The sequence below is a fragment of the Eurytemora carolleeae genome, unplaced genomic scaffold (assembly GCF_000591075.1).
Source record: "Eurytemora carolleeae unplaced genomic scaffold, Eaff_2.0 scaffold397, whole genome shotgun sequence".
Taxonomy (NCBI): Eukaryota; Metazoa; Arthropoda; class Copepoda; order Calanoida; family Temoridae; genus Eurytemora; species Eurytemora carolleeae.
The window spans coordinates 186,473-210,084 of NW_019396371.1; the positions used below are offsets into that span (position 1 = coordinate 186,473).

At 32.9% G+C, this 23,612-nt stretch overlaps 2 protein-coding genes and 2 long non-coding RNA genes across 4 annotated transcripts; 3 read left to right on the top strand and 1 right to left on the bottom strand.

Moving 5' to 3' along the window:
- Window positions 1–2,528: 2,528 nt before the first annotated feature.
- On the top strand, window positions 2,529–4,987 carry LOC111701893 (uncharacterized). Its single transcript, XR_002765291.1, has 3 exons — window positions 2,529–2,597; window positions 3,197–3,255; window positions 4,936–4,987. It is a non-coding gene; the product is annotated as an uncharacterized LOC111701893 (long non-coding RNA).
- Window positions 4,988–5,045: 58 nt separating this feature from the next.
- On the top strand, window positions 5,046–8,722 carry LOC111701897 (uncharacterized). Its single transcript, XM_023473375.1, has 6 exons — window positions 5,046–5,050; window positions 6,178–6,302; window positions 7,045–7,167; window positions 7,795–7,838; window positions 7,915–7,989; window positions 8,579–8,722. Exons 1-6 carry the CDS (start codon window positions 5,046–5,048, stop codon window positions 8,720–8,722), a joined length of 516 nt encoding a protein of 171 aa, XP_023329143.1.
- A 432-nt stretch (window positions 8,723–9,154) lies between these two features.
- Window positions 9,155–11,816, top strand: LOC111701907 (uncharacterized). Its single transcript, XR_002765292.1, has 5 exons — window positions 9,155–9,237; window positions 9,304–9,389; window positions 9,494–9,571; window positions 11,109–11,192; window positions 11,643–11,816. It is a non-coding gene; the product is annotated as an uncharacterized LOC111701907 (long non-coding RNA).
- Window positions 11,817–17,785: 5,969 nt separating this feature from the next.
- Window positions 17,786–20,909, bottom strand: LOC111701905 (uncharacterized). Its single transcript, XM_023473391.1, has 4 exons — window positions 20,683–20,909; window positions 19,295–19,409; window positions 18,406–18,568; window positions 17,786–18,316 (listed from the first exon to the last, which is right to left on the bottom strand). Exons 1-4 carry the CDS (start codon window positions 20,791–20,793, stop codon window positions 17,977–17,979), a joined length of 729 nt encoding a protein of 242 aa, XP_023329159.1. The 5' UTR covers window positions 20,794–20,909; the 3' UTR covers window positions 17,786–17,976.
- Between the last annotated feature and the right edge of the window lie 2,703 nt (window positions 20,910–23,612).

Below are 23,612 nucleotides of genomic sequence, written 5' to 3' on the forward strand. Positions count from 1 at the left end.
AGAGACTTTCGAGATCAATCAATTGCACCCATGGTTTTCACTCTAGATCCCCGTACTCTTCTTTTAGTATCGATCCATTTAACAACCTATCTATATATAAATTTGGCCTGTCTGTATGTTTGTTTGTATCCAATAAACGGCTGAACCGATCGGGCCCAATTTTTTTATTGGGACATCACGTGACCTCAGGCAAGGTTTATGAATGATAAAAATAGAAAGAAAAAAATGTGTTTTAAAGGTTTTTAATTTTGTAAAAAAAATTTAAATTCTTGAAAATCCGCGAATTTTTTTTTAATCCGCAAAATTTTTTTCTTCTTTTTTCACTTAATCAGTTTAATACTTTATTTATTAAATACATCTGTAAAGTTGGTTCATGTTGTAATAAGGTCCTTTTAATATTGAGAGTTAACTGGTCCTCTGTCTATCCAGGATGGTCCTGAGCATCCTCTGTCTAGTCCTTAGATAATACTGATAAACAGTCCTTAAACCTTCCCTTTTAGCAAGACCGTCATCTAGCTGTTCCTGGTCAACCCTATCCTTGCTGGGCTATATTTGTCTAATATAGGCTGGGGGGGGGGGGGGTTTTCTCCCCCCCCATGATTTTTCCCTTACGAGTTGAGATCGGGGAGGCTCGAGTCTGCATAGCAGAGGCTTATGACGTCCGGGGGTTCCCTCGTTTGAATGTCCTATACACTCTACCTAATACATAAAAAAAAATTATCCAAATTTTTTCACAACTATGTATGATGTTAAAAAAGTGAAGAAGTTTCTGCGTTCTAAGCCGTTTTTAAGTTATTTAGAAAAATCCACAGTGGAGGTGGAAAACACCATTTTAGCCTTAGTTTTAAAAAAGAGAAGTATATACTATCAAGTTCTTAGGTAGTGAGATTTATGACAAAATTAATATGCTTTGAACGCAATTCTATACAAACACAGAACTCCCCCCACCCCGTGATAGGGTTAAAGATGTTAAGGTTGTCATTAAAGTCTGATCCTTAGTGTTCTTCATCTATAAAATAAAATGGAGGGCCTAACCACTTACCAGACACTCCGTCACAATCCAACAATCTTCTTGACGCGAAAAGGAAAAAAATAGTTTTTATATCGGACAAACATTTAACGAAAATGGACATACTTTTCGCGAAAATGTTTTATATTGTACAAAGAGAAGAATGCTAACTCTGCTTACAGATAGAGCCATAATTAAAAGTGTCTACCCCCCCGGCCCTTGCTCACTGTGATTAAAAGTGAAAATATATCTATAGCGGGGAAAGTAAGGGCGGTGTCAAGTTAATAAAACAGATATTTTATTCTGTTGAATAAAGTTAGTGTACCGTTCAACCGTTTAGTCTGGAGGATAATTAAATACCACTTACGGGAAGTTATAAAGGTGTTAACTAGGCTAATAGATGTGTCAACAGGGGCAACAAACTCGGGGGGGGGGGATTTCGATTTGTACGCATTAAGTTTTTGCAATTTAATTGTTTTTTATGTAGTGTCGAGAGGGCCTATCTGGATCATATACTAAAATTGCCGCCAAAATGATGTGATATATATGTACTGTGTTCCAAGTTCCAGCCTGTGACGACCCTGATAGACAAATAAGCGTGGTAAATGAAATAAAGAATGTTTTGAATGAAGAAGTGGCAGTTTCCATATATATCTAGAATGGGTCGGATGTACACAATACCTCTCTCTATTCTACTCTTCGCAACATCCCTCCAGGAACCTTATCTTACAAATCTTGTTGAATTTTTGCTAGGTCTTAAAAAATCTTTCTTTCACAAAAAAAATGCTCTTATCTGTTTTAAACAGAGGGTTTCTCATGCTTCACATGATAGTTGAGAGATGGTTTAAAGATTGTTGTATATGCATATACATGTAGATTGTTGTATATTTATATACATGTAGATTGTTGTATATGCATATACATGTAGATTGTTGTATATGCATATAAATGTAGATTGTTGTATATGCAAAATGCATGTAGATTGTATATGCATATACATGTAGATTGTTGTATATGAATATACATGTAAATTGTTGTATATAAATGTAGATTGTTATATATGCAATATGCATGTACATAATAAATATATATGAAAAAGATAGTTAAACGACCTGTGGCCGAATTTTTTTTTTTCACAAAAGATTATACGTCGCGTGGCGTCGTGGTTCGTTTCATTAGTTCTTATGAAATTTTGAAATTTCACAATTTGTCCTTAAATACCTATCTAAGGTCAAAAACTAATGTCATATGTTCAATGGAACGCCCGTTTCCGTTATAAAAAAATATAATGGATTAGTTCATATGAAACTTAACCCATTTACTTGCGACCTTGGGGTTTCAAAAACGTGGTCTGTCATCATGATCATAATTCATAGCGCATATAAAATAAATTTTTGCAGATTTTTAGTTTTCTACAAAGTTTTAAAATCTAGAAGTTTTTTAGTTTTTTAGTTTTTTTAGTTTTTTTAGTTTTTTTTAGTTCAGTATAGAAAAATACCGTTGTAAGATATTGATAAAACCAGGGATCTATTCTGAGGTCAGGATCAAGGACTGGAATGGGTCAACCATTCAAGACCAGAAATCCTAGGTACAGTCAACAAACATTTTTAATCGTGTAAACCTGAATATTTTAATAAATAAAGCTGTTGGAAGAAAGCTTTGAAATGTGTTGGACATCTATCATTCAACCTTAATCAGACAAAGGTTTTCAGGAATTCATTGTTAATTGGGCAATTATGTTTCATTTACAAGAAACAGATGAGCTCTACGCCTGTATCGATATATCTAGATTAAAAGAAAAAAATTATAGCCATTTTCTTACTCATCTTTGTGTGAATTTATTTTACGTTCCCTAAACTATTATTTTTTAATATTTAACAAAAATATCTTTTTATTTATAATTTGATTAAGAATACTTTTCTCTCGTGAGTCGTTAATAACACTATTTTAATGGATCTTTATGTAAACATACAGGATTACCTATAAAGGATGAGACTGTAAAGACGACCTGAAAAAGGCAAATATAATATAATGATTTTTCATAGAAAGAAACAAACTCTAGGAAATACAAATATAAGGAAACAGACGGTTTTCATTCAGTTAAGTCGTCTTTGAAGTCTTATCTTTTGCGGGTAAACCTGTATGTTTACAATCTCGTTGGAAATTTATTGTGTAAATCAATTTTAGGTTGCTGTATCCATTTTCTCTCTTTAATGTTGTACAATTCTCAAACTCTCCGTGTACAGGTACATTAAAACTTTGTACTTAGTACAATTAAGTGTACATGTATACGTGTAGTGATGGGCATCATTTTGAGGCATTTTAAAAGTGTTTCACAAAAATGTCAGTTATTGAATAAATTGCAAAATTGAATTTTACATAAGTTTGCGTTTTTATATTATGCGAATTTTTATCTCTGATTCAAAGATATTAAACAAAACGATTTTTCAAAACGAAAAACGATTTTCTAATCATTTTTAAAAATCGATTTGATTAATATTTTTGCGCAGAATAAAATTTTGCATAATGTAAAAAAAAGCAAAATTGTCTAGCTTTTGACTCAGGATTCACATCTCACATCTCAGGAACCAACAGTAGCACTGCAAACCTGTTATACCTGTATTGTATGTTTAGGAACCAATAGTAGCACTGGAACCTGTTATACCTGTATTGTATGTTTAGGAACCAATAGTAGCACTGGAACTTGCTATACTTGTATTGTATGCAATGGAACCACCAGTAGCACTGGAACCTGTTATACCTGTATTGTATGTTTAGGAACCAATAGTAGAACTAATGTTCTCAACTGGCGTTGCCCTGGGTTATACAAAAATCAAGTATTGTGGCGTATTTCTTTGGGCCTAACCGTAAGCTCCTCTACTCTCATCCCTTCTCATGATGAATCAAAACACAGGAAAAAGGCTTCAAGTTTTATTGTGGAACAGAGCTTCAGTCTAATAATAAAACTTTTTTAGGATCACAGAAAAAGCAATGACGAGCATAATATAAACCATTTCTTATCAAAACAAAGGAATTACACTCATCAGGCATTAAAAAACTGCAATCAAGCCAATAATCATAATATACAATACAAAAAACACAAAAGAATACTTTAATATTTTATAATCATAATTACCACAGTAGTCCGCTGATTTTAGCACGATAAATAACACGAATACATTCTATAATAAAACTAATTTATGAATCCAATTTTAATATATACTGCTAACTGTAAAAAAACACGAGTTCGCCGCGTCTGCGTAGTATGCAAATATTGTCGGTAAAATCAGGTTCTTTGTCTCAAACTCTTTCTAGAAACAATCATACAGAATAGGGATGAATAGTTCCTCCCTGTAAAAACAGGAATTACTTCATAGACTCCTCGTATGCAGCATGCGCTCGCGTAACAACTGCAAACCTGCTATACCTGTATTGAATGTTTAGGAACCAATAGTAGAACTGGAACTTGCTATACTTGTATTGTATGCAATGGAACCACCAGTAGCACTGGAACCTGCTATACCTGAATTGTATGTTAAGGAACCAATAGTAGCACTGGAAGTTGCTATACCTGTACTGTATGAATTAAGAAACCAATAGTAGCACTGGCACCTGTTATACCTGTATTGTATGTTTATGAACCAATATTAGCACTGGAACCTGTTAAACCTGTATTGTATGTTTAGGAACCAATAGTAGCACTGGAACCGGTTATACCTGTATTGTATGTTTAGGAACCAATAGTAGCACTGGGACCTGTTATACCTGTATTGTATGTTTAGGAACCATTAGTAGCACTGGAACCTGCTATACCTGTATTGTATGTTTAGGAACCAATAGTAGCATTGGAACCTGTTATACCTGTATTGTATGTTTAGGAACCAATAGTAGCACTGGAACCTGTTATACCTGTATTGTATGTTTAGGAACCAATAGTAGCACTGGAACCTGTTATACGAGTGAAGAATGCACATCTAGGAAATTCAACTTTTCTCAATAATTAATAAATCAATATTTTCAAAGACATATTTTTAAAATGAGGTTAGTTAGTTAGTTGACTACCTCTAGGACTTAAATCTCATTTATCAACGCAAATCAAGATGTGCACGCTCTCACACAAAAATCAAACAGTATTTTGCCAATATCTTCTACTAAACCCTCGCTAGAAACAAGCGTGTTGCAGTTTTAAAATGGTTCTGTCTAGGGCTTAATAAAGTATCTGTGAGTTTGTGAGGTAAAACCAAAGGTCAGGGCGTTGCAACACTTTAAAGTCGAGGTTGTCTAAACATTTGATGTCCAAGTTTCAGAGTTGTCTTTATCTTAAATAATATCAATACTTTTTAAAACATTTTTTGTTACTTACTGTAATAAATAGAATAATCATTCTTCTCATCTTGTCTTACTTGTATCTTGTTCAGACTCTAGACCATGCTTACTTGTATCTTGTCCAGACTCTAGACCATGTTTACTTGTATCTTGTTCAGACTCTAGACCATGTTTACTTGTATCTTGTCCAAACTCTAGACCATGTTTACTTGTATCTTGTCCAGACTCTAGACCATGTTTACTTGTATCTTGTCCAGACTCTAGACCATTTTTACTTGTATCTTGTCTAGACTCTAGACCATATTTACTTGTATCTTGTCCAGACTCTAGACCATATTTACTTGTATCTTGTTCAGACTCTAGACCATGTTTTGGGAAGTTTCGAAATATGATTTATATTTTTCATCTCATTGATTTTTTCCCAAGGGGGGGGGGATGATCTTTCAGTAAATACTCCCCGTTGACCTACAGTATAATAACCAAAAACTGTAGAGTAGTTTAACGACATTACTGCTGAATTGCATTTACAAAGCAAATAACTTTACTAATAGGTTTATGAAGCACTTATAAAGTATAATGGGTCTGTGTACACTGCACACTTGCTGTGCCTCGGGTTCATTGGACTATTTAATATTTAATTTTAACTGAAGACAGATACAAGTGCCTTAGAGTTCAAAAATGTTCATGATAGACATAAACATTAATATACAATATATTAAAGATTTAGTAGGGAGTCAAAATCATAGGCCATGACGTTGCAACACTTCAAAGCCATTCCTGTTTTGAAAATAAATGCAACTTTTCATAACCATCTGGATCACTGTGAGGTTGAATATATACAGAGGAGGAGTGGGAGAAGGTAACTGTGCTGCTGGGTTTGGTGTATGTTGTGTATTCTCTAGTACATGTAATGAAGAAACTTCACAGAATACAACATACTTCTCTAGTCCTAGTACTATACCGGCAGGTGAATATATGGTTTGGTGTATGTTGTGTATTCTCTAGTCCTAGTACTATACCAGCANCTTCGTTAACGATCGTTAACGACGACCCTTCGTTAACGATCGTTAACGACGACCCCTTCGTTAACGATCGTTAACGAAGAGAGGAAACCGACCTGAAGGGCATCTGTACTTAACATTGAGTAGTTTTTAAGAAAATATCAAGGATTTTTAACTCCCCCACAACTGTTAGACATCATGTAAGACGACATTCAATAAAGTTGCATGTAATTTTTTCCAAAAACAACCGTTTTGATAAAGTTCGTCGTTTCGTTAACGATCGTTAACGACAACCCTTCGTTAACGATCGTTAACGACGACCTTTCGTTAACGATCGTTAACGACGACCCTTCGTTAACGATCGTTAACATAATTGTCAATAAAAAATATTTCAAAAACGATCGTTTTTTCAAAAACGATCGTTTTTTTAAAAACAATCGTATAAAAAACAATCGCAAATCGTTTTAATAAAAACGATCGTTTTCAAAAACGATCGTTTTCAAAAACGATCGCTATTAGTTTTCTAAAAGTTCATAACGAGTGGGTCGTTTTTAAAAACGATCGTTTTATTTCTGAAAACGAAACGATCGTTTTTGAAAACAAAACAAAAAACGATCATTTAACGATCGTTTAACGATCGTTTACAAAAACGATTAACAACCCTACATGTAATGAAGAAACTTCACAGAATACAACCTACTTCTCTAGTCCTAGTACTATACCGGCAGGTAAATATATGGTTTGGTGTATGTTGTGTATTCTCTAGTACATGTAATAAAGAAACTTCACAGAATACAACATACTTCTCTAGTCCTAGTACTATACCGGCAGGTAAAGGAAAAACGGAATTGAGCCTTTGCCATAAACTCAAATGTTGACTTTTGATATTTTCAAGCTTAAATTAGTTGATCTAACAGAATTGAAAGATTGAAATATCTGTAATTTTGTTTGTGCAATTGTCATGGCTGCTAGAATAACATTTATTTACTGTAAGGTAAAGAGTATTAATAATTGTGAACTTCCTTTCAAAATGTCATTTTTAACAGTATACAGCTAAGACATCCTGTATCTACTTAATTCAACTGTGTCGCACTAGCTGCATCATAATTATCATAATAAATGATAATTAGGTTCAATTGTTGCCCGTCGTTGCCCGTTCTCGTTAGCCTATGTCACTCCCAGGATACCCAAGAGTGTCCACAAATAATTTCATGCCTTTCGGTCCAGCCGTTTGGCCTGCCAGAGGGAACATATATATTAATGTCTTGTTTTATTATATAGATTTTTATTATCATTTGACCTTTCCCAAAGCGTTAAATGTTTGAAACTGTACTGTAAGCCGTATGTGGATTTTGGTCTCGTGTGCTGCTTGATTTCCATGTATTTTTACCGTTTAAAATACATAAAAGTTTGTAAAATGAATAAAAGATTGTTTTTATGATAATGTTATTATTTTAGTTTGTAGTTTGATGATAAGACCATTGAATGATAACATTTGTCAGGTACATTTATACATGTTTAAACAGTACACACATGGTCTCCAAACAAATTGATGTTTCTTGCAATTTTGTTTTGAAGGTTCGATTGAATTTCCTAACTCTGAACCTGGAGGACCCGGATATTTCTGGATTCTGTAGAAACGACTATCTCCAGGTTAATAATAAAAGTGCTAGCAAAAGTTTAAAAATATTTATCGTAAATACTGCTCTTAGCTTATGTTATTCTAATCTTATTGTTAAAAGTTAAAAAATATTTGAAATTTCTCGTTTTTTAAGTTCTCTACGGCTTCACCTTGATTTAATTACCTTTAGTAATTTTAAATGTTTTGCCAATTTTGTGTGTAACTTATTCATTTATTTTGCAAGCAAATCTTTTTGCGCACAGCGTATTGTGATACGGTTAGTGGTAAAATTGCAATTAATATCTTCTACATATACTATGCTTGTCTGTTTGTTTGTATCCAATAAACGTATAAACGGCTGAACCAATCGGGTTCAAACTTGTTGTGGGACCTCCTTGACTCCAGGGAAGTTTTATAGATGCTCAGTATTTCAAGGAAAAATTATTTTCTTGAAATTTTGAAAATGAAAGAATATGATGAAATCTTTGAACTTTTCGGCTTTTTCTATACTGTACGAAGAAAAATGCTCACAGATAAGCCATAATTTAAAATTAAAATAGAAGATGGGCGCGTCCTAAAAGTCTAGTTTTTAATAAAAACCTTAAACTGAAGATTGTCTAGGTGACCGGAGGAGTATCCCAGAGTGGTAAGATCCCAACTATCTGTGGATCTAACAATGGGCAGCATGTTATCTATTCTTCAGTTGCTAACTTTCCCGCCAGATTATCAATAGTAGTCAATACACAGACTTCAACAGCTAGGTAACAGATACACAGACTTCAACAGCTACACACACATCAAAATCTGGGTAACAGACACACAGATATCAACAGCTAGGTAACAGATACACAGACTTCAACAGCTACCCACACATCAAAATCTGGGTAACAGACACACAGATATATTCAACAGCTAGGTAACAGATACACGGACACACAGATATCAACAGCTTGTTAATAGAAACACAGACTTCAACAACCAGGCAACAGATACACAGACTCAACAGCTAGGTAACAGCCACAGAGACATAAAAAGCCATATAACAGATAGAAAGACATCAGCATGAAGATTCCAGGCATAGTTAAAACCCAGTAAAAAGTCCTGGGTTCTAAAAAGCATTTAAAATATACAGCTCTCAATGCTCTGCAAAATTAAATTAAAAGTAAAATTTGCATTTGTTTTTGATGAAAATGAATTTAGGTCCTGGAGAATCCAGATTCTTCAATTTGAGTGTGATAGCACTGATCTAGCTCCAGAGGGTTGTCTTCAGTACTACTCAGGTTTATTTTCATTTTATATTTTTCTTGCTTAGCAATCGAATGATTGATAGTTTAATTTTTGTCCAGGTATTTCTGGAAATATCTCCAGTTTTAACTGGAAGACCACTCCTAATACAAACGATGTTAGTTACTCAAACCATTTGGCAAATCAGGTCAGTTTCACCAAGATGAATTTCATGGAAATTTTCAACAGATTATTTTAAAACTTTTTTTTGGAAAAAGTTTAAGATTTCTTCCCCCATGATATTTTGATTAGGATTACAGTGTTTGTGTGAGACGAGAGAGTGGATACTGTGGAATAGAATGGTCTGTACCTACAACCCCTAGCTCCCAGGTAGGTCAACCTACAGCCCCTAGCTCCCAGGTGGGTCAACCTACTGAAACCTAGCTCCCAGGTGGGTCAACCTACAGTACCTAGCTCCCAGTTGGGTCAACCTACAGCACCTACCTCCCAGGTAGGTTAACCTACAGCACCTAGCTCCCAGGTATAGGTCGGTCAACTTACAGCACCTAGCTCCCAGGTATTTCAACCTACAGCACCTAGCTACCAGGTGGTTCAACCTACAGCTCCTAGCTCCCAGGTAGGTCAACCTAGAGCAACTAGCTCCCAGGTATAGGTCAACCTACAGCACCTAGCTCCCAGGTAGGTCAACCTACAGCATCTAGCTCCCAGGTAAAGGTTTACCTACAGGGTGTCCCGAAAAACATGGGAATTCAGTGACGAATTCGATATCGTCTTTTTAAATAATTCCTTGATTTAGTATAGTGATACCAACTGAGAAAGCTGTAATCTGTAAGAATCTCGTCTGCTATGTTCACATTTTGTTTGTTTATGTTTTGACTGCATACGGTTGTACTTAGTAAAACAAGAAAATTGCAGTATACACAACCTACAGCACCTAGCTCCCAGGTAAAGGTCAACCTACAGCACCTAGCTCCCAGGTAGGCCAACCTACAGCACCTAGCTTCCAGGTGGAGCGACCTACAGCACCTAGCTCCCAGGTAGGTCGACCTACAGCACCTAGCTCCAAGATAGTTCAACCTACTTCCTGGTTTAGTACAGTCGTCGCGCATATATCAATACAATTAAGACGACTAAAAAAGTTTCTTTTTTATTGCTTGTAAACCTGCAATTCGAAAAAGGTTTGTAAACAGAACTTAGATAAAAAAGTCATCTTTATTGTATTGATATAATCGCCTACTACTGTATTTTCGAGTAGGCTATAACTACGGGTGTTCCAATAAACATTGAAATGAGTGAAGATTTAGATATCGTTTTTGTAAATCATTTTTTATGCTCTTGTGAAACCTACTAGTACCAGGAAGTATAATTAAAACTGTAATCCGTAGACGTTTCGTCTGCTAGAGTTATACATGTTTATGCTCTTGTGATACCTACTAGTACCAGGAAGTATAAGTAAAACTGTAATCCGTAGACGTTTCGTCTGCTAGAGTTATACATGTTTATGCTCTTGTGAAACCAACATGTACCAGGAAGTATAAGTAAAACTGTAATCCGTAGATGTTTCGTCTGCTAGAGTTATAAATGTTTATGTTTTGGTTTCAAACTATTGTACTTACAGTAAAATGAGAAATTAAAAACAAAGTTAAGTTGTTTCTCCTTACTCTTTTTCTTGCAGAAATGTTACAAACTCGTCATGCAACATTTTGCAGAATAACTGCAAACAGCCAGTTACCATCAACATAAAAAAAAATACTCTAGCAGACGAGATTATAACATGACCATTGAAATTATAGGTAATACAAAGCCAATTCTAAACAAAGACGATCACTTAATTCCAATGTTTATTGTGACATTTTGTACAGTTTGCACTCAACAAAATTTTGCACAAAAAACCCTTGATATTAAGGTTGGATATTTCTCATTAACGGGTTCAGCTCCTGCTACTACTCTCACTTCTACAGATGTACAGCTGGGGGATGCGGAGTGTCAGGTAAATAAATATTATTTCATTTAAAAATTTATTTAAACTTTTTCAAAAGGTTCCTTCAGAGAGCTGCCATTTAGTGGCTTGGCTTTTTAAGGAGTTTTTAACTGTTTCAATGAATGGAGACTAGAGAGTAATTCTATTTTGGAATATGCCATGTCCTCAATTTCATCTTGTTTCCTTGTTTAGAAATAAAAACAAAAACGTAATAGCGAATCTATAATTATTGCAAATGTAATACGTAGAGCTTTTAATTTTCCTGTGGATGTTAACATTTTTATCGTTTTAATGATTCGTCTTAAATAAAAAACCTTTTAAAGTATGTTTCTTTACCAAAAAGTAGAAGTTTTCTAAAAAATCTACTCGGAATAAAGTAAAAAAATTTAATGAAAAATCAATGAAAATTGCTAATTCACTCAACAATTTAATTGATAAACTTGTTAATCCCTGCTTTAGACTGACTATGTGTCCATACCACGTGGTACCGGTGGGACTGTTGCAGCTGCGCTGTCAAAAGACCGGTTTTGCGGCCAAGCGCTAGGTTACTGCAATGATGACACATGTGCTACCAGAGCAATAGGACCAGTTAGGAAAGACAAATATATTTTACTTAATTAAAGGGAATGTAGACGGAATTTTAAGTTAGCCTCTGTTATAGACTATTTAAAAGTTTGAATGTTCAAGAATAAATGAGATTTCCATGTTTGTAAAATTATTCTAATTAATTGGTTTCTATGCGAATTGACTACAGAAACTATAAATGAAATTGTCAAAATTTAACACGTTTAAACCTGAAATACAACATTAGATAAAGGTTCAAAGGTTTGAATTGTGTTTGATCCTCTTTAAATTTGTGGTAACTTGATATTGCAAGAGCATTCTCTTTAAGTATTTTTAAAAAACCTAAATCTAATTGATTTTGATTTTTAGATCTACGGAGACTCCATTTTTACTTGGTGTGGTCACGGATAGCTCTGAACCTAGTACAGATGTAGCAGGTCAAGGGTTTAATCTAAACTATAGACAGAACCCCTGCTCCTAGACCTAGTTCTAACCTGGAGCTACAAATTAAACTCATTTTATAGAATTATTGCAGTGCTTTGGATCAGTTTTATTTTCATCCTGATCATGCCTCCAGCTTTACGATTTCTTCTATTGAAGATAAATTTCAAAAATTTTGTTGTATAATAAGAACTGAGGCCGAATTCAAAGAATTTCAGCCTCGGCTCAAATATGGTTGGTCCACTTTAATTTGTATTTAATTTTTCAAGATTTAAGCCGGCACTCAATTGTTTTCGAGGGATTTGAGACTCGGCTTAAATTCATTAAATTCGGACACTGAGAGTTTTTTGTTGAGAATCTCCGGAGCAATTATAGATCTCCATCTTACTCAATTCTACAGATCAATTTATTTCTTCTTCGGTATCTCATTGTAGTCCTGTGAGATAACTATGGTTGTGGGGTATAATACTGTAATATTGTTTAGAAATATGGTGGTGTGGTAATATTGTGTAGAAATCATGGTGGTGGGGTATAGTACTGTAATATTGTTTAGAAATATCAAATATCTCATTTTGTGCCGAGTGCATTTATTTTATTTATTAGACTTTTTTATTGTATTATTTCGAAATAAATTTTTTGTTTATTCCAATTATATTTCATAATTGATATTTTTATGTTAATGTTAGTTACAGGGTGTCTCAATATGTTAATGTTATTTACAGGGTGTCTCAATAAAAATGGGAATTGAGTGACGAGCTTGAGATAGTCTTTGTTAAGAATTATCATTGTAACGTCAAATTTCCGATTGCTGCATCAGCTAAAAACGGTAGAAGGCAGTAAGATGTGTCTGTAATGTCTCTGTAATACAGATGTACAACCTTGAGCATCAAAACATTAACAGACAAATTTAAAAATCAAGCAAAAAACATCCTACAGATTTACAGTTCTTTCAGTAGGAAAGTCACTAAATAAAAAAACATCCTACAGATTTACAGTTCTTTCAGTAGGAAAGTCACTAAATATAAAAACATCCTACAGATTTACAGTTCTTTCAGTAGGAAAGTCTTAAGTTACTAAATAAAAAAACATCCTACAGATTACAGTTCTTTCAGTAGGAAAGTCACCAAATAAAAAAACATTCTACAGATTTACAGATTTATTCTTCACTAACTTCTAATGTTCATTGAGACACCCTGCAATGCGTATACAGTGATAACCAGAAATCTCTGGAATATGAAGACGACTTTTAGACTCAAGTTATGACTTTAAATAGTCCAATGGACATGAGACACAGGAATAGTGCGGTGTAAACACTCCCTTATCACTGAATAAATGATAAAACTATTTGTTTAGTAAAAACATGAAATACACTTAATAACTTTAAGGTCGTCTTCCTATTCCACAGTTTTCTGGTTCTTACTGTAGTTTATTGTATGTTGACTTATATAGTTATTTATATTGTATAGTTTGTATATGTGCTACGGTAATGGACTAAATTTATAGAATTAATAAATATTATATTTGGTTAAAAATTAGTTTAAAAGAGGGAAAATTGAATATGTAAAAAAGCCTCTATCTAAATAAGAAAATATCATTTATCAAAGGTTTTTCTCGTTTTTTTCTTATATTACTTAATCAATATTAATTTTAAACTGAAACCTGGAAGATGAATGAGCAGCGAACCTCAGAGGATCCGGCGGATCCCATAGCTGAACCTCTCAGCGGAAAATAACGGTAAAAAATATACTCCCATAAGTCCCCGAGAAGACTGGCAGAATTCATTTCATTATCAATGAATTTTTAATCTTTTTTATACAGAGAGCAGGGGCGTGCACACGGATCATTTTGGATTGTAAAGGTCGAAACCCTATTGAACCAAAACTAATGTACATGTATTTAATATAATTCTAATAAAAATACAACTTAAAGTATACAATGTCAGTTGTCTAAGTTTAAAGACTTTTTTATCTTTTATTCTTTAATTTGATAGTTCGAATATAAAACTTCCAAGATATTAAAATAGTCTAAAATTGAAGATCTTACTTAAATAGTTAAATGTTTTAACTTAAGTCTTGAATTCCAATGATATTCGAAATTCTAGAATTAGAACTTTATCAACATGTTTAATTTTAAATCCCGAGGGCCTTGATATCAAAGGGAAATAGAAGATTTCTTTCTTCCTTTCTTCATGGTTTTTTCTTTACCTAGTTAAACTGAAACCTGGAAGACGAATGAGCGGCGAACCTCAGAGGATCTGGCGGATCCCATAGCTGCACCTCTCAGCGGAAAATAACGGTAAAAAATATATTTCCATAAGTTCCCGAGGCGACTGGCAGATTTCCTTCATTATCAATGAATTTTTAATCTTTTTTATACAGAGAGCAGGGGCGTGAACACGGATCATTTTGGATTCTAAAGGTCGAAACCCTATTGAACCGGAACTAATGTACAAGCTATTTAAATAAAATTCTATTAAGATTACAACTTAAAGTATACAATGTCAGTTGTCTAAGTTTAATGACTTTCTTATCTTTTATTCTGTAATTAGATACCTCGGATATAAAACTTCCAAGATATTAAATTAGTCTAAAATCGAAGATCTTACCTAAATAGTTCAATGTTTAAATTCAATTTTAAATGATTTCCAATGATACTCGTAATTCCAGAATTAGAACTTTATCAACATGCTTAATTATAATCCCGACAGCCTTGACGGTAAAAAAATATATTTCCATAAGTCCCCGAGAAGACTGGCAGATGTCCTTCATTATCAATGAATTTTTAACCTTTTATATACAGAGAGCAGGAGCGTGCACACGGATCATTTTGGATTGTTAAGGTTGAAACCCTATTGAACCAAAACTAACGTACATGCGACTGGAATAAAATTCTAACAAAAGTAAAACTTTAAGTATACAATGTCAGTTGTCTAAGTTTAAAGATTTTCTTTTTATCCTTTATTCTTTAATTTGAAATTTCGGATATAAAACTTTAATATTGCAATCAAAAAACTAAACGTCATTTTTGTAAAAAAAATTACGTCCGTAAAGTTAACTAAAAACTAAAGAAATAAAAACTCCCAGTAAAATCGAGTCCCTATAAATAAATTGTCTAAATTAATAGATTTTTTATTGATATCGTTCAGAAATTGATCTTTAAATTAAGAGGACTTTGGTTTAAAATCTGAATCTTCCTTCGTACCCTGAATCTCCTCTCAAAATAAACTAATAATCTTTTTTTTCACTGATTCAGTGTGAGAGAACTGTAACGCCTCCTGAACCGACAAACCTCACCGCAGAGAAACGAGGATGTCTCAAGAAAATGGGACAACTACGCTACGTCGATATCTCTAATTCGTAGCACAATATAAAAGAGCACCATATCTGCTCTAGAGAAAAATGAAGAGATTAAACCCTAATCTCTTTTCAATGTCCTAGACAGGAGCGCAGAACCGTCAATGTTCTACGTGAGTCTAGTTCTTAAATATAATGTGTTTTCTTACAATTGAAACTAAATGATTCTCTAACAAGCTATTCACATTTAACATTTCTTGATTTTGGAGTCTGTCATCTTCACGTCGGTCGTGTAGATTCTAAACCAAACCATCAATGTTCCTCGCCAGTATGTATCTTAAATATATAGTTTTCTATCTTTACGTTGGCTAAATAGCATCAAGACGACATAGTTTAACTAATGTAATGCCATACCAACGTAGAACCTTCAATGTTCTTCGTTAGTACAATCGTTGTACTCTCCATATTGTCGACTTTATATCAATGTTTCATGAAAATTGTAAATTGTTTGCGCAAACTGATTTCTACACAAATTGCCCAAATTACATGAAAACGGTTCTTATATTAAAAATTTCTATTCAATCCGCATACCCTCTTATCGTCAATGACTTATTATATGCTTTTAATATGCTACTACTTCACTGGTGTACTCTCCAATTTATATGTTTTGCAGGATCCAAGTATCCTTGATTGGAAATTTTTAATTTACGAAATGTATGTATTTAATCCTTATACAAATCTCTCAAAAATGTAAACGAATTTGTCGTTATTATTGAATACATGAATGAATAAATATTTAGATCTAAAAAAAAATTTTCATTATTTTTATTTCTTGTAAAATAAAACTCTTTTAGATAAGTGCGATCCCAATTAATTTGAAAACTGGACCCAGCTCACTAATATCACTTAGATTTACTAATTTCTTCATTCAAAAACAAAATTTCCCGAAAATTTATTTTTCGCAATTTTTTTATGCTGAAACTTTTTACAAATCAATAATTGTGAATGTTTTAAAGAAATTATATAATGTTTTAATGATATCTTTATTAGTACTTTGAAAGTTTAAACATTCGGTGTTTTTGCTTAAAATTAAAAATTATTGAAGTTTAGCTTGAATGATTCGAAATAAATAAAAATCCCTTAAGTTGATGATGTTGCAATTTCCTATTTTTTTAAGTTGATAGAGATTTGCCAGTACTAAACTAAAGGGAAGAATGGAGGGCAACTATAGGAGATTTGCCAGTACTAAACTAAAGGGAAGAATGGAGGGCAACTATAGAAGATTTGCCAGTAATAAACTAAATGGAATAATGGAGGGCAACTAGAAAGAGGTGGCTTTAGAGATAGTATTTTGTCTTCAGCTTTTGTAATGCGATTATTGCGAATACCAGAATAATATTAAGCGAATGTTAGAATAATATTGAGAATATTAGAATAATATTGCGAATATTAGAATAATATTAGAATAATATTGCGAATACCAGAATAATATTGCGAATATTAGAATAATATTGCGAATATTAGAATAATATTGCGAATATTAGAATGCTATTGCGAATACCAGAATAATATTGCGAATATTAGAAAAATATTGCGAATGTTAGAATAATATTGCGAATATTAGAATAATATTGCGAATACCAGAATAATATTAAGCGAATATTAGAATAATGTTGCGAATACCAGAATAATATTAAGCGAATATTAAAATAAAATTGCGAATACCAGAATAATATTGCGAATACCAGAATAATATTGTGAATACCAGAATAATATTAAGCGAATATTAGAATAATGTTGCGAATACCAGAATAATATTAAGCGAATATTAGAATAACATTGCGAATACCAGAATAATATTGCGAATACCATAATGATATTGCGAATACCAGAATAATTTTGCGAATATTAGAATGATATTGCGAATACCAGAATAATATTAAACGAATATTAGAATAACATTGCGAATACCAGAATAATATTAAGCGAATATTAAAATAATATTGCGAATACCATAATGATATTGCGAATACCAGAATAATTTTGCGAGTACCAGAATAATATTGCGAATACCAGAATAATATCGGGAATACCAGAATAATATTGTGAATACCAGAATAATATTGCGAATACTAGAATAATATTGCGAATACCAGAATAATATTAAGCGAATACCAGAATAATATTGCGAATACCAGAATAATATTGCGAATACCAGAATAATATTGTTGATCGTAATATTTGATTGTCTGATCTTATTAGAAGTTCACGAAAATATTGAAATAAAACTAATTTTTAATTTTTATTAAGGAATTTATAAATAAATAATTGAACTTTCTAATGATAACACTCATATTAAACTATTAATTACACATCACAGTTATTGTAGAAAATTGTTTTTCTGACATCCACCCCTGGGCCTCAAACAGATTCGTACACTATCTTGCCACATAAAAAAGCCGTACCAAAGCTATAGCTTTAGTGTCCCGGCCTTTTCATGCCACACTTTCCATTTCAATTCTGTGGACATCAACTTTGTTCCTCTTCAAATGGCAAAAACAGGATTTGAACCAAATCAAAAATTCTTGTGCATTTGTTTTTTTCTGAAATGCTTTTCGGAGGAAAAACTCGCGGATTTTGTTGCTAAGGACAAACTTAACTAAGAACACCGTAAAGGTTGAGGAAACTAGAATTATGTTGATTGGTGCTAGACGCTGGTCAACGACACGTAAAAGAATAACGACCAGGACACTGAGGGTTGCTAGAACAAAGCTTATTATAACAGCCTTCATGTTTATCATGTTCTTGGAGGCATCTTTTCTCTCAGACCGTACACTGTTGAGCAACAAATAAGAAACTGCTTTACGTAAGTTATTTTTCATATTTGAATGGAATCTAAGCTTAATAAAAGTTTCTTATAGTTCCTGATTGCGTGGTTTTTTATGAGATAATATTTGCCGTAGAGATAGGGTCCAATCGTTGCTATGATACAGACAGTGCAGACTAGAGAACTGAAGATAAGGTGGGGGTTGATAGATTCAGAACCTTCTAGTCCAGTATAGAACTCTACTTGGGGAGACACAAATTCTAAAATAAATATATCATAACAAAATTGATCTATTAAATTTTAGCCAATAAAAGTTTTTCATAATTCCATGTTTATTGAGATTACATAAATTTTTTGAGAGTTATGATCTTGAGTTTTTTTATGACACAGATGAATCGACAAAAAAATCTTATTTACTGCCTACAATATATACAGCGAGAGAATATGAAGACGATATGTCAAAAAGCAAATAGTTTTACCAATAAATTGAACTGCTCATGTGAACTAAAGTATATCCATTGGTTACTGCATATTTGCTATTTTTTCTAGTCAATGTTCTATTTAAACCAATGACTTGCTTTTTACATCCATCTTCATATTCTACAGTTTCATGGGTCCCACTGAATAAATATTAACTGTTAAACCTTAGGTCTAAGTAAATGATACATGGTGGGGGTTGAAAAATGTTTATTGGTAAAAACTTGTTACGGAATATATAGGAGCGTTTTTACTTTCTGTGGGGGGATTTAGGGAGCTTCTCAACTGCTGGAATTGATGAGTCTTCAGAACAGGGAGCAGTCTCGAGCAGAACCGTAGAATGCTGCTTATTCTTAAAGAATCTGTTACATTCGTTTGTGAATTTTACAAAAAAGGAGTTTTAGTTTATGTAAACAACAAACAGAGTTAACATATACAGAAATAATTGATTCCAACCATGATCTGACATTCTTTGTTAAAAATATGCACTTTGAACTCAATTACATAACCTTTAGTGAAGACGACGTAAGCTGGGTATACTGTAGGTAGAGCAGTGAGAGTTAGGAGAAGGGTTTTTATTCTTTCAACAGATTCTTCAGGTTCAAACTCAATCATCTTATCAAACTGAAAATAAAGAGATTACAAGGTATAACACAGTTTATTTTTGTCTGATTAAGTATGACTTAGATTGAATGTTTAAATTTGTTTCTTTCTAAATGTGTTTATTTCCACTTACGCATTTCTTTCTTTTAAAAAGCAAAAGATAAACTTCCAGAAATAAATTTATAAATTCTGCAAGACTGAAAAGTAAGTTTGAAACATCAAAGGTTTACAATGGAAGTACACATAAACTCCCAGAAAGAAATGCATCAAAAATCGTGGAGACATGATATTCTATAAACTTGCAGTACGTTGTACATTATTAATGATTTAATGTTGTAAACTTAGACATCATGACATTATTCATTGAAACTGCGTTTCAACTGAATACTTAACATGATTACATAGAGTAATAAAACGAAGAGGCGAAGCTTAGCTCAGATGTACACAACTGACCTCCCTATTAATTAATTAATAGAGTGGTCGGTTGTATACATCACGATATGTTTACGTGTATACAACCGACCAATCTATTAATTAATTAATAAGGAGGTCGGTTGTGTACATCTGAGCTAAGCTTCACCTCTTCGTTTTATTACTCTATGCATGATTAGCCTAAATCATGCGACATACTTAAATTACGCTATAAAACATGTGCGGAGATAGCTTAACTGTATTATAACTATTCTCTTTCATCTTGTAAATACGTATCTTAAACTTTAACTGTGCGATAAATACGCAATACGCAATGTCTTAATCATGTGATATTGATAAAATTGTAGGAATTGTAACTACGTCAATTCCTGTTAACTTTGTGACAAAAGATATTAAAGAAAGTCAGTTCTATAGAGTAACTCCGTACTGTTTACTGCTTGAGAGTAAACCTGAAACCCTGAAGCTTGTATTAAGGTGATCCACCTTTAATTTAGGATCGATATAAAGCTTTTTGGTATAGCTAGGCTTGTGTCCTTGTGAGACATTTAGAGCATGTCGTCCCCTTCATTTAGGATCGGTATACATATAGCTCATTGATAGTTAAGCTTGTGTCCTTGTGTGGTATTTAGAGCCTGGGATTCAGTACTGGTTGAGTTTGATAACGGACTGACCCGGATAGATACGTTTCTAGAACTTGCAAGAAATTACTCCATAAACACTTTTCGAGTCAGAAAAACGACGGTATCTTCCACAGTTTTGATCAGATTAATGTTTTAAGGGTGCCGATAAATCGGGCATTGCAATTTTTTTACAGTCCCTTTCCGTTGTTGTTTCATATTACGTAGGACACCCTGTATACTACCTTGATGACCATGAGAAGCCTGCACACCGAGATGGTCATGGCGGTCATCATGGCGAGGTTGGCAAAGTAGAAGAAGATAGTTTCTACCAGACAGGCCAACCAGAACGGCATCTTTATGATGCAACTCAAAACGCTTCCGCTGCACTGGGAACAGAAATATCTTGGATTTCAAGAAATTAGCCATGTATTTAATTAGCCATGTATTTAATTGTTTTTAAGCTTTTTATTAAGAATTTTCTTGAAATCCTTAAGAAATACAAAATTTAATCAACTAATTTTTCTATTTTTACTCATGGATTTTAAATTAGAAATGTAACAAGGGCGCAAAGTTTTACCATAAATTTGGCAGTGTTCTTTCTCGTATGTCTAATTTAGAGTAACTCACTGAGTCATCTTAATTATCAAGTAGGACAATGTGTTCGTTTTCTGTAATCATTTGTAGGTTTTAGTCCAAGTTTATTAATCCCAAAAATATAAATGAAAAAGTATAAATGTAAAAGTATAAATGTAAAAGTATAAATGTAAAAGTATAAATGTAAAAGTATAAATGTAAAAGTATAAATGTCTGATTGCCAACGGTACCCTAAAAAGCAATGTCTGATCAAGTGTATGCACTATATATATGCATGTTTGTGTTTATTTAAACTGTTTATTTTCATTTTGGAATTCTCTTCAAATGTTACTTGCGCATTTCTTGTTTATAAAAAACAATGGAGAAATTCTCAGATATAAACACTTTTAGAGTCAGAAAAACGATGTTTTCTTCCACAATCTACATTTTTGATCAGATATAGGTTTTAAGAGAACCGGTTTAAAAAGGGTTATTGAAAATTATATTTACAGTCCCTTTAAGAAGATAAGAACTACCAAGGTGAAGACTATAGAGTTGAAGGTCTCGACGAGAAACCCGTTAAGCAGAATGATGATGTTGATCCTGATGTAGGAGAGTGACCTCCTGTAGGCCCTGAAGGTGCAGGTGGCCAGGTTGGAGACTACCAAGAGGACCACCATGTAGAAGAAAATCAAAATATTCAAGTTTTGAAATAAAAGAGGAGCTGGGTCAGCCTGTCTTACAGTTAGACTTTCATTTACAATCATGGTTTTAGGTTTTCTTAACTTTTTACAGTTTATTCTTCTCTCAATTTAGGTTTTCAGTTTATTCTCTATATTCTCTAGGTTTACAGTTTATTCTCTAGGTTTACAGTTTATTCTATAGGTTTACAGTATATTCTCTAGGTTTTCAGTTTATTCTCTAGGTTTACAGTTTATTCTCTAGGTTTACAGTATATTCTCTTGGTTTACAGTTTATTCTCTAGGTTTACAGTATATTCTTTAAGTTTGCAGTATATTCTCTAGGTTTACAGTATATTTTCTAGGTTACAGTTTATTCTCTTGGTTTACAGTTTATTCTCTAGGTTTACAGTTTATTATCTAGGTTTACAATCTATTCTCTAGGTTTACAGTTTATTCTCTAGGTTTACAGTATATTTTCTAGGTTACAGTTTATTCTCTTGGTTTACAGTTTATTCTCTAGGTTTACAGTTTATTATCTAGGTTTACAATCTATTCTCTAGGTTTACAGTTTATTCTCTTGGTTTACAGTATATTCTCTAGGTTTACAGTTTATTCTCTAGGTTTACAGTTTATTATCTAGGTTTACAGTCTATTCTCTAGGTTAACAGTTTTTTCTCTAGGTTTACAGTATATTCTCTGAGTTTACAGTATATTCTCTAGGTTTACAGTTTATTCTCTAGGTTTACAGTATATTCTCTAGGTTTACAGTTTATTCTCTAGGTTTACAGTTTATTATCTAGGTTTACAGTCTATTCTCTAGGTTTGCAGTATATTCTCTAGGTTTACAGTATATTCTCTAGGTTTACAGTTTATTCTCTAGGTTTACAGTTTATTCTCTAGCTTTACAGTATATTCTTTAGGTTTACAGTTTATTCTCTAGGTTTACAGTTTATTATCTAGGTTTACAGTCTATTCTCTAGGTTTACAGTATATTCTCTAGGTTTACAGTATATTCTCGAGGTTTACAGTATATTCTACTCTCAAGGTAGGTTTAACCATGAATGATATATTCTGAGTCTGAGAGAAAAATTGACCGAGGGGCCCAGCTCCTCTCCTAGCTCTGTAACCAGGGGCCCAGCTCCTCTCCTAGCTCTGTAACCAGGGGAACTGCGGCTTCTTTTTTGAAATACGTATTAATCTCCAGCAAAACTAATTATCAGATTCATTTTATGCTTTAAATTCATTCTATGTACATTGTACAAGAAGCTGTAGTTGTAAGTTCAAGTGATCCTTCATTTAAAGAATTTCACTTTTCCCTTCAAACCTTTATTTAATCAATAATGTGAAAGAAATAATAGCTTCAGGAGCTTCAAAGTGTTTAATTCTGGCAACTTCCTCCAATTTTTCTGTTTTAGAATTCCTCACTTCATTTCAGGGGATATATAATTAACCTGTCCATTTAAGAAAATAGATGTAAGACTATTTTCTTGTTGTGAATATATATTCTAGAGAATAAACTTACTTATTTTTCTTGTACGTCATTATATGTGATGTCTTTTTCAGAAAAGTATTTAGAAAATATGAAATATTCTCTATGGTTTTAATTCATGAAACAAAGAGATAGAACGTAAAAATATTCAATTTTGATAATTAAAAACTATAAAAAATATTTAACGATAAAAAGACGTAAAAATATTCAATTTTGATTATTAAAAACTATTTTGTTGTGTTGGAAGAAGTTTGCAATGATTCTCTGAAAACCTTTTAAATTTCCAGTTTAATGACGACTTTAAATGAAGTGTCTATAAGGAGAAAATTGTTAAAAACGACTTATACTGAAGAACGTAGCGTCCATACAAATTCAGAAAGATGCAATATACGAGTGGATCGTAAAATAATTAATTTAATTTCAAACA